Source organism: Leishmania major, chromosome 8, assembly GCF_000002725.2.
Source record: "Leishmania major strain Friedlin complete genome, chromosome 8".
Taxonomy (NCBI): domain Eukaryota; phylum Euglenozoa; class Kinetoplastea; order Trypanosomatida; family Trypanosomatidae; genus Leishmania; species Leishmania major.
In genome coordinates this window covers 202,654-219,981 of record NC_007249.2, presented here as the reverse complement: position 1 = coordinate 219,981, position 17,328 = coordinate 202,654, and the positions used below count along the sequence as shown (strand labels likewise).

The 17,328-nt window shown below is 64.4% G+C and overlaps 3 protein-coding genes across 3 annotated transcripts; all 3 read right to left on the bottom strand.

Moving 5' to 3' along the window:
• Positions 1–17: 17 nt before the first annotated feature.
• LMJF_08_0540 (conserved hypothetical protein) lies at positions 18–1,076 on the bottom strand (the record flags this gene model as incomplete). Its single annotated transcript, XM_001681031.1, has 1 exon — positions 18–1,076. The coding sequence occupies one exon, from the start codon at positions 1,074–1,076 to the stop codon at positions 18–20; it is 1,059 nt and encodes a 352-aa protein (XP_001681083.1).
• Positions 1,077–1,715: 639 nt separating this feature from the next.
• On the bottom strand, positions 1,716–6,611 carry LMJF_08_0530 (putative protein kinase; the record flags this gene model as incomplete). The annotated part of the gene is made up of 1 exon (XM_001681030.1): positions 1,716–6,611. One exon carries the CDS (start codon positions 6,609–6,611, stop codon positions 1,716–1,718), a length of 4,896 nt encoding a protein of 1,631 aa, XP_001681082.1.
• Positions 6,612–8,370: 1,759 nt separating this feature from the next.
• LMJF_08_0520 (conserved hypothetical protein) lies at positions 8,371–15,354 on the bottom strand (the record flags this gene model as incomplete). Its single annotated transcript, XM_001681029.1, has 1 exon — positions 8,371–15,354. One exon carries the CDS (start codon positions 15,352–15,354, stop codon positions 8,371–8,373), a length of 6,984 nt encoding a protein of 2,327 aa, XP_001681081.1.
• Positions 15,355–17,328: the final 1,974 nt, after the last annotated feature.

Genomic DNA, 17,328 nt, shown 5'->3' with positions numbered 1-17,328 from the left:
GTGTGTGTGTGTAGGCGTCAGCTCGCCATCCCGGGCGGCGGCGGCGGCCGCAGGGCCCTGTCCTCGTCGCGAATTTCCACCTTGAAGCCCTCCGAGGTCTTTTGGTCCTTCCAGTGGTGCGACCCCGACGTGGGCCCGAGACCTTGCCGATGCAAATGCTCTCTGCCTGGCTGCACATCAGTGAAGTTCTGGAACTGCATACGGGACTGCTCCGGGTCGTACACCTCCTCCATGTACGTCTTCACGTCCTGGCCCGTGTCCTTGGGTAGCGTCATCGAGTCAAACTCGTACGTGCCCGTCTTTGTGAAGTTGTGATGCTTTTCCAGCACGTAGATGGAGCGCCGGCACTCTTCGATGCACTCGTCAATCAGCAGTTTTTCCGTCGCCATAGCGCGACGGCGAAAACACATGCGGGCGTAGGCGATCATGCTGCGACGCCGGACACTTTTATAGTTCATCAAGCCTTTCAGGACGTTGCGGTAGAGAAGCAGCACGAGCGACTTGTGCTCTGGCGTCGGCGTAAACTCCCAACTCGCGCGCGGTCGGTTAGGGTCATGGGGGTTGCGCGGCATGTTCTGCTCGTCGAAGTGGAGCAGATACTCCTGCGACGCTTGCTTCTGTGCCGCCTCACGCGCGCGGGCGGCGCGATGGATCTCGAGGTCGTACGCGAGGGGGCGCCGGTTCGGCCCGGTCAAGTGCGCTGCACGCTCTATCAAGACATCGTCTATCGGCTGTTTCGGCACGGTGGACCCTGGAGCGGCTCCGCCGCCGGCTTGGAAGGCTTGCCCATTGCCGACGCCACGCCCAACGGTGCCCTTCAGACCAGCCTGCCGATAACTGGCGGTGCTCGTGCCTGTGCCATCCAGCGCCTCGGAGGCCTCGTTTGCCATGGGCTGACCCACATCGCCACCACCGAGGCCCATCGCGCCCTCACTGATGAAGGTCTTCTTGGCGTCTGTGCGCCACGTCGCGGCGGCGCTGCCGCGGCGCCCACGGCTCTGACGCAGCCATGAGAAGAGGAGGAGAGGGTGGGAGGCCTGCAGCGGCGCAAAACACGCGGGGCTGATGCGCAACATGTCAAGACGACCGTTGATGGCGCGGCAGTATCGGCTCACCGGTGCTGTCCACCACACCTTCCCCAGGCACTCCACGCGGGCAGCGAAAGGTGAGGAGTACGCCGCCCCCTTTTTCTTTACTCGTTGCGTCCACGCCTCTCGTGCTCTCCTGTTGTCCTGAACGGGAGCGCGACCACCACGTCATGCATGTGACGCGTGCGTGCCTGCGTGGGGCGGAGGGGGCGCGGAGTGCGGAAGGAGCAGCAGAAACGTCCTTGGGAGTGGTGTGTGTGTGTGTGTGTGTGTGTGTGTGTGTGTTTTAGAAGAGCAGCGAGCAGGTGGGTGTACGGGGTGGATGAGGATTCGAAAAACAGAAAAAAACACAGCATGTCAGACATGGAGAGCCAAGCGGGAGAGTGCGCATCACGGCACACACACACACACACACACAGACACACAGACACAGCTGCGAGTATCGGGTAAGCGCCTCTTCGCATGTTTCGGGCGGGGCGAGGGGAGGGGAGGGGAGGGGATTCTGTCTTCTTTTCTTTGTTTTTCTTTTCTTTGTTGTGATTGCTGTTGTGCTGTGGAACGCTCCTTGGTGAGGTCCTGCGTGGGTGTGTGCACCTCGCGCATGTCGCACGCGCCCACGCACGTACGCTAGAGATCGAGCACGTTGCTGAAGAATGGGCTGCTGAGGTCAAAACAGATGTCGCCGTCTGCGACGCAGAAGCACCGCGCCGCCTGCGCCGCCGTCGGCCGCTTCGCCGGATCGACGACAAGCAGCGACACGACGAAACTCGCAAAGGCCAGGGAGTACTTGTGGGCGATAATGTCTTTCAGCATGCGCGAGGCAAACCCGTCCCGCTTCGCCTCCTGCGACATGATGCGAACGTCCCCGGCAACGAGACGGCACGTGGCGAGTGCATACAGCACACAGCCGAGGCTCCACACGTCACTAGCCGTGCACGTGCCGCCCTTCCAGCTCTCTGGTGCGATGTACGGGCGGGTGCCACCGCCGCGGCTGCCGTGCGGGCGGCCGTGGGTGTCTTGTAGGATTGCAAGACCAAAATCGGTGAGAACAATGGGCACCACCGCGCGCGTGATTCGGATCGGCGGCAGCGGCGCCAACGAGCTGGCGGCGGCATCGATGACTGCCGCCGGGGTTGTGAAGGGCGGCGTCATCGAAGGCACAGAGGACGTGTCCAAGGCATCGTCCTTGCCACCGCAGCGCACGGTGCTGCTGGTGCTCGCCAAAAAGGCGGAGAGAGGCAGGTCGAGGTAGTCGGCGAGCGCACCTTTGATGAGAATGTTCTCGGGCTTCAAGTCACGGTGAACGATGGGCGGGTTCTGCTGATGCATGTGATCGAGCACCGAGGCCAGCTGATACGCGATGGACAGCAGCTGCGCCTCGGTGAGGGGTTTGTCACTTGTGGGATCGACCGCAACAGAGACTGCTCGCCGGGCGTCGAAGTTGCTGGCGCGCTCGTCACCGTCGGTGACGCCGGCGGTATGGCTTCCAGAGGTGTTACCACGACCGCCGACTCCGGCCGAGAGCGCCGGGTGGAGGTCCGTTCGACTCATAGGCATCTTCACCGTCCAGGTGGCATCTGCGGCGGCCGCTAGCAGAGACGAGGCCGCCGCTGCTGACCCCGCTGCCCAGCCATGCGTGAGCGATAATGGGCGAAGAGAAAGCAGTGAGGTCGGCTCCCCTGCCTCTGCCCCGGCGCCACCGCCGTCGCCCTCGGTCGCGTTCTTCGCGGGGGCTTGCGGCTGCTGAGCAGAGCTTCGCTCGGACGCACACGTCCTGTTTTGCGACGTGATAGGCTGCAAGATGCCCATGCCCATCAAACTGCTGCGTGCCAGTGCCTGCGACTCGGACTGCTGCTGGCGGTGGCGCCGCGTCTCCAGTTCATGCTGGGCGCGCAGCGCGTACCGGCAGAGGTCGCCCATAGGGTGGTGCTCCATTACGAGGCACAGATAGCCGGTGTCGTAGGCATCTTGCAGGGGACTGCTGCTGCTGTTCGTACGTGTCGTCTTGCTGCTCTTGCCGTCGTTCGTGTCACTCTCCCCGGCGCCGGCGGCTGTGGGGGTCTTCGCACCGATCCTGGACGACAGGCCCGTCAGCACGGAGACGGCAGCAGCAGACGCTGCGCTCGCCGGGGACGCACCCGCGTTGTACGTGCTCCACAGGTTTGGGTTCCCAGCGTTGGCGTACCGCACTGGAGAGGGTGCCGCGCCAGTTGATCCGACGTTGCCATAGCCGCGCTGCTGCTTCCTGTCGGCATCACCGCCGGCGTAGGAGTTCGATCGGGGGTGCCGCGGCGATGGTGGTTGCACGCCAGTGCGGAGCAGGTGCATTGTCGTGACGGTCGCGGGGTCGGCTGGCATGCTGGGGTCGGCGAGAAGAACACCGAGGTTCGTGTACAGAGGCTTTGTAGAGGATGGGGCGTCATCCTGAGCCGCGGCCGCCGCGGGCGGTCGCCCCTCCTCGTACAGAGCGCGGGGCGCTGCCGTGCGCGGCACGGCGCCAGCGCCGTTCACGCGACCAACCGACCGAAGGAAGTACGCGCCACTGGCCTGCCTCGCCAGACCGGGTAGCGGAAGCAGCGGTGGTGCTTGCGTTGACACCAACCCAGCGTCTTTTGCGGGCCACGACGCGCTCACGCCAGGCTTGCTCTCATCCCAGTCCTCACGCTCTCCCTGCTGACCCGCACGTGCCGTCCGAAGGACGCCAAACACGCTGAGACGGTCACTGTCCGCCGCCGTTGCAGCAGCAGGGCAAGCCGCTGAAGGTGGTTGCGGCAGCTGCTTCTGCAGTGAAGGTGACGGTGGCGGCACGAGAGAGGAGCTTGCCATGCTAGACGTGGCCGGTGACGCTGCATTGGACTGCACCACGTTGCCGTACCGAAGCGGCGCGTACGTGTTGCGCACCACCGTCGCCACCGCCGGGGCAGTACTCGGCAGAGACCGTGAAGCGGTGAGGCGTGCGGCCTGGGGCGCGGGCATCGATGCGTCTGAGTCCTGTGAGCTGCTGACCGCGCCCGTTACCTCGAAGTGCCATCCTTGTCCTGCACCCGCCTTACGGTCGTCGAAGGCACTGACGCCAGTGCCACTTGCGCTCAGCGTCAGTGAAGAGGAGGGGCTGCTAGACTGAGCGGGCAACCCCTTCGTCGCGGCCTGCAACGTTGTCGGAGCCGCGGCATACGCCACAGCGAGGCTGTTGTAGCGCACCCCGCCACCTGGTGCGTACGACGTGCGCGGCGGCGGCACCGGTTGGCGGCCGCGGGCACGCTCTAGGTAGGGGTTCACGCTTTCACCAGTTGGGCGATCCACTGCCAGCCCAATGGCACCAGCTCCCGCAGCTCCTGAGCCTGCCCTCGCGGCGGCGGCGCATGGCGGCGGAGCGGGACTCCCACCGTGGTCGGCCGACTTCCGGTGCACCTGCCCATGTACAAGGGCGCTTGCCTGCGTCGCTGGCACCGGTGTCCACGGTGCGGCGGCATGTGCGGTGACGGTGGTGGGCGACAGCACAAAGTCCTTGTACCGGATCGGGACTTGCACCGCAGGCGCACCGGTCGCAGCGCTCTTGACGTCTGCAGATGAGACGGCAGCACGAGCAGGGGCGTACGAGGTCACAGACGACGGTGTGGGTTGCGGTTGCTGCTGCTGCTGGTGATGCGGAAGAAGGGTGGACGTGGTGACAAGGCTACCGGCTGCGTGACGCAGGCTCTCGGCCGCCGACGGAGACGAGGACGTGAGCGAGGCGGAAGCTGCGGCGAAGGGTGGGGGAGATGCGGTTGCTGGCAGCGACGCGACGTCCGGTCTTTCAGGGATGCGCCGCACCGGAGCGGGCGCAGCGCTGCAGTTCGCCGTCGCTGGTGCCACGACTGCCAGTGCTCCGCTGGCTGCGGCGGTCGGAAAGACGGAGTACAGGTGGTGCGCGGTGGGGCTTCCCCCACCTGTCGCATAGCTCCGGTTCTGCGGCTGCAACACCGAGGCGACACCATTGCCGGTGCCTGTGTAGCTCACGATGTTGTTGCTGCAGATGCTGCAGCTTCTCGGCGCAGCAGCCATTCCCTTGAACGGTGGGTGCATGTACGGCGGCGGCACGAAAACGCGGTGGATCGGCTGGACGGGCTCTTCGTCCGCACCGCTGGAGCTGGTCGCACCGGAGCGCGCATCGCTGCCTTTGCGGCTGCGCTTTACATCGGCGTCGGCACCACCGCGCAGTTCTGTCCACCGCTCCTCTCTGCCTGCATCGATATCAGCATGGCCGTCGTCCGCCCCGTCCGAGCCGCGGTCCTCCGACAACGCCCTGCGCGACGGCACGGCTGGCTTGGCCCTTTCTACTGTTGCGCTCTGCCCGTGTTCCGCTATTCTCCTGCTGTCACTCCCGCTGTGAACACCATCGCCGCTATCGTAGTCCTCAAGGGTGCCAGGCTCCTGACCGGCTTCGCTGCTTCGACTCAGCGTAGCGTCGCTCTCGTCATGTACGACCGCATCTGGCACGTCGGTCGCGTGACAGCACAAGTGGGGCTGGTCGGCGTGCGCCTTGTTACGAGGTGGAGACAATGCACCGGTGGCGGCAGCACGAGCCGCCGACGCCGTGGCGAGCGCTGTAGTCGATGCATGATGAGCAGACTGCAAGGGTACGTGCCCGCACCCCTGCGCACCTCCACCGGCGGCCGCACCCAGCTGCGCCGGTACGCAGCTGCTACTTTGACTCGTGTGCTGCACGCTGTACGGAAGCGGACGTGGGCAGCACCCGGAGGGCGCGCGCATGGACTGCTTGCCTTGTTGCTGTGGCTGCTGGTGCTCGCTGTAGGCACTCTCTTCATTTTCCACGTCGCTGACATGGTCGGCGTTGGCCATGTAAGCAGCACAGGCTACTCTTTCGAAGGAGGGGCGCACGCGCGGACAGCTGCCGCGCCGGCGCCCCTCGCTATACCTGTGACTGTCCACGCAGCTGTCATCTACATGACCATTGTCATCCTCGCCGTGCGCTGCTGCGCGGGACTCGGTCGAGCTGTCCATCGCCGTCTTCGTCATCGCGGCGTCGTCGAGTCCCTTAAACCGCCCCGCGACCGACACGGTGTTCGTGGTCGCCGGCGCGGCAGAGGCCGGCGCCAGCGCCGGCTTGGCGATCGCGGAGGGTGCGAGGGCGGCGGCGGTTGCTGCCGGCGCGCTTGATGGGACGTCAGGAAACGACCGTAAGCCCTGCTGGCCAGACGCCTGCTCTTTACATGCCGAGTTCGTCGTGACTGCGGTAGGAGAGCCGGCGACGGCGGGCGACGGCGATGCACGTTGGAACTGGTAGCTCATAAACATGTCCACAATACGGATCACCTGCGGGTGCCCTTGCAGGCTGTAGATCACCTCGCACTCGCGCAGCGCCGCCAGTCGCTCGCGGTCGCCCTTGCACAGGATGTACTTGAGCGCGTACTGCTTGCCCGTCGTCTTGTGCTGCACCAGATAGACAGAGGAGAAGGCACCCATGCCAATGCGCTGCAGGAGGCGGTAGCGCGAGTTGTGCGTCGTGTTGTACACCACCATGTCCTTCTCGGTGGTCGCGGTAAAGGCTGGCAGTTGAGCGCTGTCGCTGGGTGGGGTGGCTCCGTGATCGGCGGTGGCAGGTGCGGCCGAAGACCCGGGCGCAGCGGCCGGGAGCGACGCGGGTTCTGGGGAGGCGGACGCCGGCGCGAGGGCAGATTTGACACACTTGCGCGCCGCGCCGCTCTGGCTCAGTGAGTCGTTGCTGTGCCGGGTGGGCCGCGGCCCTGCGCGGAAGGCGTCCCTCGTCTTCCCGTCCGCGGCCAACGCGTCGGGGCCGGCACAATGCCCCGTTTGGCGCTGCTGCTGTGGTGAGCCGCGCAATGCTGGCTGACTTTCGGAAGTGGGCACTGCTGAGCTCTCTGTCTGACAGCATCTCGACCGGCGTCGCGGCGCCGCCGTCCCCCCGTAGCTGCTAGCGTCGGCGGTGGGGGGCGTGGAGGAGACACCGACACGAATGTCGAGCGCGTCGAGCACGGGCAAGGTTGTGCGCCGACCAGGCTGCTGGTGCTGGCGACTAGCACTGCGGCGATGACGACCAGCTCCGCCGTCGTGGCCACGTACATGATGCAGTAGGGGCTCCCGCTCATCGGCATATTCCACAAGCTGCGTGCGGCTGCCACCATTGTCGTTGTGCAAGGCTGGTTCGTCGTCGTCGATGCCGACACTAATGTGCGCCGCCGCTTCACCAGCACTCACGCCGTTGCTACGAATGTCCCGACCCCTTGCACCTTCCGCTGCTGCTACAGTCGCCGCGAACTGCTTGAGGAGGCGAACACCAACGATCAGAAGAACGATCGTGACGACCAGCAGCGTGCAGGCGACAACCAGAAGCGCAAGAGAGACGTCTCTACCAGAGTTGGTGAGCGCATGCGCTGCTCCGCGGCGACCATCGCCACCGCCACCATTCGGCCAGGTGTGTGCTGCCGCGCCGCTGTTCGCCAGGCTCGTGGCATGCACTGTGGACATCGTCCCCGCCGCGGCGGCGGCGACACCCAGGGTGCGCACTGAAGGTGCTGAGGATGGGGACGGCGAAGCCGTATACGCATAGGAGTTCAGCAGCGATGGTGCAGCGAAGGCCGGAGCGGAGACGTTCATGGCGGCGGCGGTGCTGTCGGTCCGCCTGCCCCTTCTCACGGCGTTGCGAAGGGGTGTGTGCTGTGCCGCTGGGGAACGGATAAGTGCGATGTGAAACGTGCTAGCGCTAAGGGGGGAGGGAGATGATGTTGATGTTGATGATGCGCGGCAGCGCGCATGCGTGGGCCGCAGCGCCTGCCTGGGGAAGGAAAAAAGGTGAGGGGCGGGGTTGATCGACGGTCGCTGGATTCGGTTGCTTGCGGGCCCGTGAGACGTGCGCATGTGTGGGGAGCGACGGTTGCGATGCGCATCGCCGGAGGGAGAGAGGAGAAAGGGGCGGTGGAGAGTGGACGGTGGACAGGCCGAAGCGGAGGCGAGCGGTGGCGCTGGCGACCCGTGCCGACAGCCACCGCCCAGTCAGACACGCCCACGACGCTCAGAGGAGAAGTTGTGAAAGCATGCTCACACAAACGACGCATCCCTCCCCCTCCCCCCAAAAGAAAGAAACCAAGCTAGAGTCAAGAGAAAGCACGAGTATGGGGCCGGTCACCGGGATTGCTCGCCACACCACACCCCCTCCCCGTCCGCTGAGCACGTCCCCACGAATCCGACGAGATGCAGAGTGGAAACACTTACACCCATCCACACACACACACACACAGGTGGTTTCGTTCTCTTTCTGCGATCATCGCTGACGCAGCGCCATGCAGGCCGTCTGCTCGTGTAGCATGACGGATGACGTGGCATCACTTGCGCCGCCGCTGTGCTGGATGCGCGGAGGTGGGCTTTGCCGAGCGACACTGTACTCGTCATCTGCATCCGCAAGGCCGCCTCCACCGCCGCGCATGATGTTGGATGCAAGGGTGGCAGGGGCGCCTGTGGTCACGAGACGCAACTGGTTCACGATGTCGCCGGCGCTTGGACGCCGTGCCGCTACGGGCGATAGCATGCTCGCCAGGACGGACGCGAAAACATGTGTGTAGCCCGCCTCGCCGATGGCCTGCATGACCTCCTCTTCCAGCGCACACGAGCGGGGCCAGCGGAGGTGGTCATCGGCAGCTTCGTCTAGCTGCTCCACATCCACGCCATCGCAGCTCCACCCGTTGTTGCCACGGTCGCCACTCGGCACTCCTGTTACGGCAAGGTCGTAGAGGTCGCCGAGGAGTGCCGCAAACGCGCGCTGGGCAAGCCGCGACGCACACGTGCACGTGGGCATTGCAGGCGGCAGCGTGCCAGCGACGCCCTCGTGCGCGCGGACAGGAGAGCTGCCGGCTGCAGTCGCATGTGGCGGGTTCAGCGTAGGGGTCGTTGTGGAAGCGGACGCTTGGTGCTGCTGCTGCTCCTCCTGCTGCTGCGCATCCGCAGTGTCGGCGCACATGCCGTAGAGCAGCACGCCAAGGCTCCAGATGTCACTCGCCGTGTCCATCGCCAGCACCCGTTGGATGAGCACCTCATACACGCTCGAGCTGCTGCGGCTTCCCTCTCCACCGACCGAGCCTCCTCCCCCGGCCATCCGCCGACCACTGGTGTTGCTGTTGCCACCGAGTTGGCGATCCACATCATTGTGATGATGGTGCAGCGCCTGTGAAGTCGGCTGCGGAGACGATGTAGACGACAAGCCTGCTGCCGTTGTGGTAGCGCTTGCAAACAGAGGTGCGTTAGAGAAGCTCGACGGCAATCCACGAATATCACCGCCCAAACTCCGATGGCCACCGTCCTCACCGGTGGTGTTCAGCAGCGGCTGCAGAGTCACGTCTGTCACGGAGCCTCCGCCCGGCGTGGTGGTGGAGGCAGCGAGAGGCCCTGGTTGCAAGGAGTCCACGGCTGCCGCGGAGGTGCGCTGCTGAGGAGGAGCCTGGCGGTGATGGCGGCGGCTGCGCGGCACGCGGGTGAGCCCTTCCGCCTTCCACATGGCGGAGGTCAGCGCATTCACCTCCTCGCAGGTGAAGATACCGTCCTCATCGATGTCGAGCTCCGCATCTCGATCGTCCATGTCTTCGTCCGCACACGGGTCGTCGTGCCGCGGTAGTTGTGGCTGCTGCTGCTGCTGAGGAAGCACACCGAGGGCTTGCTTGTCCCCTGTCGCGTTCGCTCCCAGCTCGTCACTAGTAGTCGCACGCAAGGGGTTTGCTGAGCCCAACGCCGGAGACGCGGCGGGCTCGCGCGCGACATCACCACAACGCCGATGCGTGAGACTATCGCCGTCGCCGCGTTGATGGCCGTCGCGGCGAGAGCTCGCCACGTACTGCTCTCGCCGGTTTCGAGTGGAGTGGAGCGACGACGATGACTGCGTCAGCGACGAGCCGAGCACGGCGAGACCGGCAGCAGCACCACTACCATCATAACCGTGGTCAGACTGCGACAGCGTGCAGAGTCGCCCCCACAGCAACTCCGGTGCGACGTGTGTAGGCACATCGATAAAGGTGAACAAGAAGTCAGCTAGCGCCGCAAGGCAGCCGTCGGACGGCAGGACGCTGCGCTTCGTCGTGGTGGGCGGCGGCGGCGACGATGGGGGCGAGTCAAGCCGGCGCAGCCAGCAGAGCCCAGCGGGGGTCTGGCGAAGAGTGGAGCGGGTTGTGAGCCCGAAGCACCCGCGTAGCCGCAGCGGCAGTTGCACCGTCAACCACCACGACATACCGCCGTCCGTGACGCTGATGGGCAAGTAGGTGTGCGCGCTGAGCAGGTGCCGTGCAGGCTCCTGTGTCGACAGCTGTTCGTCTTCGTATGGCTGTAGTTGTCGTTGTCCTTCCTGCGGCGCGTCGTGCGAGAAAGCCGCCGTGGGTGGCGACACTGTCGCGCCAGCACGGAAGAGAGAAGGCGGTGATCCGATGGATAGCGGGGAGCGCAAGACCGGCGAACCAGCTTGCCAGACAGCGGTGGCGGCAGCTACCAAGCTGCTCGCCCGCCAGAAGGATGCGTGCGCAGATAGCGGTCGTGCGGCAGCGGCCATGCCGGCTTCCAGGCGATGGTCCTGCCAGCTACTGTCTTCCTCTCTTGCTTGCTGCGCTCCAGGTACGCGCACTGTGGCAGTGGCCATGTCTAGATCACCGTTCGCGTCCTCGAGTCCACCGCGATCGCTGCTCACGCCCGTCTTCATCCCTGTTAGTGCCGCCGGCGTTCCAGCGACGACCACGCGCCGTCGTGCCACCGAGAAGGAGACCGGCTCCCGCAACAGCACGTTCGTCTGCTTGATGTTGCCGTGCAGGATGGGCGGCGACTGCGCGTGCAGCAGCTGAAGCCCAGTGCATACTTGGAAGAGGATAGAGCAGAGAAGCGACTCGGTCCAGCAGTAGTAGACGGGTGGTACACATGCCGGAGACGCGGAGGTTCTGCTGCGCAGTCCGGTGCGCTTCATGTCCTTCGCACCCGTCACATCTGCGGGAAGCAGCTGCGCTTGCTGGCTACGCAAAATGAAGCCGGCAAGGTCGCCGCTGCGCTCGTACGGCATGACCAGGCAAAGACTCCACGGCCTGACTGTGGAGGGCTGGAGCGGGTTCACGCAGGCAGCCCAGCATACACGCGGAGTTAACTGCTCGGGGAAGCTCTGTCCTGCTGACAGCATCGGTGTGCACCGATGGCGTTGGCGGTGATGAGACGCCTTTGCCGGCTCGACGTTCGTGCCGGGCCAGACGTGCCTGCAATTCCATTCCACCGCAGCTCGTGACACGCTTAGCGGCGTCAAGCGGCCGCTGCGGTTGACGTGCGCGTGCTGGCTGCTGCTGTTGCTGTTTTGCTGCTGAAGAACGCTCACCTCGTACGACACGAACAGGTCCTCCGGCAGCAGCAAGAAGAGCGAGAGGACGACGTTCACCTCGTGAGCGTCGAGCCATGCGCAGCTGTTGTCGTCATCATCGTCGTCGCCGTCGATTATGCGAGCCTTGCTCGCCGGGGAAAACAGCAGCGGCAGCGGCTGACACCCCGCTCGGCTTCCTGTGGTGACGATGACGGCACTGCAGCCTCGTCTGCTCGCTGGTGGTGCCGTTGCATCCTCGGCATCCGTTTTCCGCGCCTGTGCCGCAGCACCTCCGCGACTGCTTCTACCGCCGCTGGCCACGTTGTGGGCGATGTCGCATGCCAGCTGAGTTGGCACATCCAAAGGTCGAAGAGCGGCGGTAGCGGAAACCGTCGCCGACGTGTCTGATGGGCGGTACAGTCGGCGAGGGTGACGCGACGGGGCACTGTTGCGGTGCTGTCTATACACCCCTGCCGCACCCAAAGCCTCCGTAACGGCGTCCGCTCGAAGGTCGCGGAGGCGCTCGCACAGGCGTGTTATGGCGGCTCGCGTGGCGTCGTCAGGGCACTGCGTGTACTTGACCACGACGGCCGTGCGCTGGTCGTGCCGCGCGGCCCACAGGGACGAGGTGGCGGCAACGGAGGGCAGAGTCGTGGCGGGGGTCGGGACGCCTGGACTGAGAGTGGTGGACACTGCTGGGAACGACGGCGGCGGTCGCGTGAAAAGGGACGAGCGCGCGACGGGCCTCGCAGCGCCATCCGACATGCGCACCCTTCGGTTAATGCCGGCACCCGCCCCCCTCACTCGCTGCGGCTGCACCCGTAGCGGCGGCGGCGGCGGCGGTGCCTTGCGGAGCGCAAGGAAGCACAGAGAGTGTGGCCCTTGGCCAATCCGCGACAGCACGCGATAGCGGTGTTGGTGCAGCCGCAGCACGTCCGCCGCTGACGCCAACATACGCGCTTCACTGTCCTCTTCCGCGCTGCCAACCACCTGGAGGAACTCGGCGTAGGTTGAAATCGGGCACAGACCAGCCTCGTCGTCATCCTCGGCATCTGCGGCTTTGTTGGGCTCGTCGCTGCCGCAGAGAGGACGCTTGCGTCGGCCTTGTCCGTTGTGCCTCGCGGCGCCGCTGCAGCCACGGCCACGAATTCTGGGGCTCGCGTGCTGGTCACCTGCGCCATCGCCGCGGCCGAGCAGGCTCATCACCAGAAGCCCGTCCTCCGGCACATGCTGAAGCCGCGCAGCGAGGAGCACTGCCACCAGCAGCGTAACGACAGACAGGCCAACGGCGAGCATGAAAAGTGGGGAGCTGGTGGTGTTGTCGGCAGGGTCGCGTGTCGGAGAAGGACGCGGCGTCGGCGTCGGCGCGGAGGTGGTGTGGCTGTTGTCGAGGATGCGCAGTGGCATCATTGGATTCAAGATGGAGAAGGACTGCCGGATGCGGCACGTAGGCCACAAGGTGGGCCGCACCACGTAGCTGAAGCATACGTACACCGGGGTCGTGCTGCCGCTGGCGCTGAAGAGGATGGTGGCGTTCGGGGAGCCGTCGTATGCGCTGTCGAGTGTGCCGGCGGTGTTGCCGACGCAGTCGCGGCGACTGCTGAGCCGGACAGCGCAGACCACATTGTCATCGTCGTTGTAGGCAAGCCGATTCCACCTACAGTAGCGTGTGTAGTTGAGGTCTGGAAACGCGAGATGGATAATGCCCTCGGAGTTGGTCTGCAGGGTGAGTGCATCGGGCCAAAGCGGCGTGGGCATCGTCACGGCGAGCAGCTCGGGGCGGTCTCTATCGTAGCGCACGTCCGGCAGCTCCCGCTGAGCCCAGCGAAGCGTTGGCTCCCGACGGACGACGACTTCCCTGCCTTTGCCGGTGGCACGGAGAGTTGAGGGGTCACCGTGCCGCTGCGGCACCACATGCTGTCTGCCTGATGGATCGAGAAGATCCTCATCAGCAGCATTGTCGCCTGCCGCGGTGACCACCTCTGACCACACGTTCTCGCCACCGAGTGCGTAGTAAAGAAGGATCGTGTCCGCCATGACGGGCGGGCCTGGCGCAGCAGCCGGGGAGGGGCGGCGGGCGTAGGGCAGCGGGATAAGGGTCGGCTGCATCCATGAGTAGCGGTACTCCGGCAGCGACGCCGATGAAGACGACGATGAGGCGGTGGCCGAAGAAGACGATGACGTCGAGGAGGTCATCGGCGCTGCACTGCTGCTTCCCCTGCTGGCAGACACGGCCGTCGATGCGGCGTGATCGTTCTGGTAGCTGCTGGCCTGGGCATTCCAGCTTGCCGCACTCTCGGCTCCGGCGAACGCACGTGCGGCAGTGTTCGGCTTCGCTGTCCGAAGCAGCGTCACCACCGGCGGCGGTGGCAGGACCAACGGCGCACGAGCGGCGAACGCTTGTGCCAGCCTCGCGCGTATATCCAGCGTCGCGATATGTCCCAGGTTGTGATCGACCAGCACCACCTGGCCACCAAACACCGCCACGTGGCAGCCGTTGGGTGAGAGAAGAATGTCCTCCACGGCTGTGCGCGGTAGGGTAGAGGAGTCCACCGGCGACACGCAGATGCTTCCCCTTGTCTGCAGCGCACCACGTGGCGCGGCGCGTGCGCCGCCACGTACTCTGTCGGGTTCGAAGAACAAGAGATCGAACAAGTAACGTGCCACTGGCTGCAGTGGCGCCGGTGACGGTACGGGCCGTGACGGCGGTGATGATGGCGTGTCAGAGCGGGGGGATGCCGATAACTTTCCTGGCGGCGTCGCCAGCTCCTGGGCTAGATGCAGTGGCTCACCGCTCGCGGCAACGCTGCTGCTTCGACTAACGCGGCACTTCTCTTGCAGTGCCCTAGCTTCGCGAGTTGCGCTGGTCGTGGTGTCGGCCTCGTAGGTCCAGCCGCCTGCAACTGCAGCGAACCCGGTCGATGTCGCTACGGATGGCTGCAACACAGGTGTGGTCAGGAAGGCGACATCGGCGTCGTACTTGCGCGTGACGACATTGAAGGAGTCAACGCTGGCCGTGACGCGCTTCCTGGAGAGCAGGAAGCCGCCAACGATGAGCAATTTGTTTTCCGTTGCGAGAGCGGTGCAGCTGGCGTTGACGCGCACGCGATCGGCGGGCACGTTGAAGTAGGTCAGGTTCACTGCTGGTGGCGGGTCTGGACCACCGGTGCGCGTGCTCGCGTGCGCCGTTCCTTCCGGGTAGAACGCTACCACCGGCGCGTAGGCTGCCTGCATTGCCTGCAGTTCCTCTGCCGTCATGCTCGCCACCTCGGCTGGTGATCGTGTGCTCATGGTGCAGCTACGCGCGACGTAGACACTATCGGTGAGCGTGACGGCTGCGTAGCGGCCAGCGAAGCCTAGCCCGGCAGGCAGCGTCAGCTGCGGCGGCGTTGTGATGTTGCCTTTCTCCACGTTCAAGGAGAGCAAGCGCTCGTGGTACGGCGAGTTGACGGAGGTCGCTGCGCTTGCTTGACGGCGCGATGCGGCAACCCTCGTTCCTGACGCCCCGACGGGTGTGGCACAATTTGCCGTGGCGCAGCCGCCGAGCAGCAAGATGGAGTTGTTCAGCAAGGCGATAGCGGGGTAGAAGACGGGGTAGGGCAAGAGCGACTCGTTGAGCGTGCGCCACGGTGCTGCGGGGACGGCGGGGGGGAGGTCGTTCGGACGAAAAAAAGAGGGGGACGCCGGGGTCTCAGCCTTGATGGAAGGTGGCGCTGTTGCATGGAGTATGTGAGCGTTACAGGCGGAGAGCGGAGCCGTGACGGCGTGGAGTGCGATGACGCATGTCAGCATGAAGCGAAGGACGCGGAAGCCATGACGACGCTGCAGCCCGTGTGGCCCACGCGTGCTGCTGGCGATGCTACGTGGACCTGGAGAGATCGCGCTCCATCGCGCTCCCGCCGTCCCGCGTGTGCTGTGCACCCGCGAGGTGCCCATGGAGAACTGGAAGACACAGTAAGACAACAAAAAGCAAAAAAGAGGAAGGGGCGGGGCAGGCAGGGAGGCACATGTACTCCCTCCTCCTCTTCTCCTTCCTTCCCCCCCCTCTCCCCACACACTATCCCCAACAACAACAACAGGCACGATTCGGCACCGGCTTCTACAAACAAAAACACGCACGACACTTTCAGGGGTGAGCGGATGATCATGAGCGGGCGCAGCGAGGACCAGTGGACGCGCGCCAAGGGTTTGTGACGGAGAAGGGGACAGGGCCGTTCCGCGGAGTCTAAAAAAAAAAGTAACACGAGCCGTGCCGACCGTGGGTGTTCGAGGAAAGCAACGCAGAGGCCGAGCGCGGCGATGTCAAGACACGATCCGCGATCAGGACGAGCACGCACAGCAGCGGCAGGAGCAGCACGGATTCAGGGAGTGCGTATCACCACCCTTTCCGTTCACAAGAAACAAAAAGAGAACACACACACACACACGCACCGCGCGGCGATGCGATCACTCTGCGCGCACACAGAGAGGTGGAAAGCAGGGAGAAGGGCGGACAAAGTCCCGGGCGCAAGTTGGATTAGATGAGCTTGCCTGAGCAGTCGCTGAGCTATTGAGAGGGCGTTTTCCATGCCAGCCGGGAAGAGGGCGTGTGTCGCCCAACGAAGCGACCGCGCAAATGCGAAGCGAAAGCGGGACACGAGAGAAGAGGCAGCAGTGCGCGCGAGACAGAGGGAGAGGCACGTTGGAGGGCTGAGCTGGCGGGGTGTGACTCGGTGGGTGTGAGGGTTGTCGAGCGGACATGTCGTGATGGACAAGTCACCTCACGACGCCATCGTATAGACAGCCGAAGGGAGAGAGAAGAGGGTCGCGGCCCGCTCACTCGAGTGGCGTTCTCGCGTTCGACTATGCATGCCTGTGCGCGGGAACACGCGCAGGGCAGGGGAGGGGCGAAGGAGGGGAATGGCGGTGTTGCTGTTGCTGCTGCTGCTGCTTGGGCAGCTCTACTCCATCTTGAAGGGCGCTTCCACTCATGTGCCCTCCCTCTCCCATTTTCCTGTTTATTTTTATTTTATTTTTTTTTTTTGGGGGGGGGGGTCGTTGTTGGCGGCTGCTTTCCAGCGCGTCGGCGTTGAAGTTGTTACGGGAATGGAATACGACAAGGCGCCCCCCCACCCCCAACACAGAGCGATCACGCAATGAGGGGGAGAGAATGGACGGAGTCGAGGACACAACGGTGGCGCGTGCGGTAGGGTCTCCGTGTCCGTGTCCATGTGTGTGTGTTTCGGGGTAGGCACGGACTGTAGCAGAACGTCCGCGCGCACGTATCGGTGCTTCGGCGCCAGATGCGCGGATCACACACACACACACGCAGAAACACAACAGGAGGGGTGGGGGCGTGTGTGTGTGTGGGGGGGGGGCGGGGAGGAGAAAGAAGTGGTGTGGGTGCGGTGGAATCCAGCGCTCCTCACCACACAAATCAAAATAGCAAGCAACAACACAGGAGGCTCGGACTTCCGCGAAGGCAACTTATAACACATCTTCCTCATCACTCTCCTCATCCTCATCAGAGCAAGGGGAAGACGATCTTTGCGTGGGTGTCGGGGCCGAGGACACACGAAGGGTGCTCAATCAGCGTGATCCGCCTTTCGTTGCGTTATCCGTTGTTCATCACTTAACCGTGCTCTTACACACACATGCAGACATATATGCATATATACACACACACACACACACACACACACACACACATGCCACTGCTTCCACCATCAGTGCAGCACTTTGCCCCACCACCACTACTACCACTACCGGCACACACACATACACACACTCACACACTCACACACACACACACACACACACACACACACACACACGGGCGACAGCGTCGGAGCAGCCCCCCTTCCCTCGCTTTTCTTCGTTATATCGTCTTCATCGTTCGCTTGACCTTGTTTTCTTTTCTCTCCGCATTAA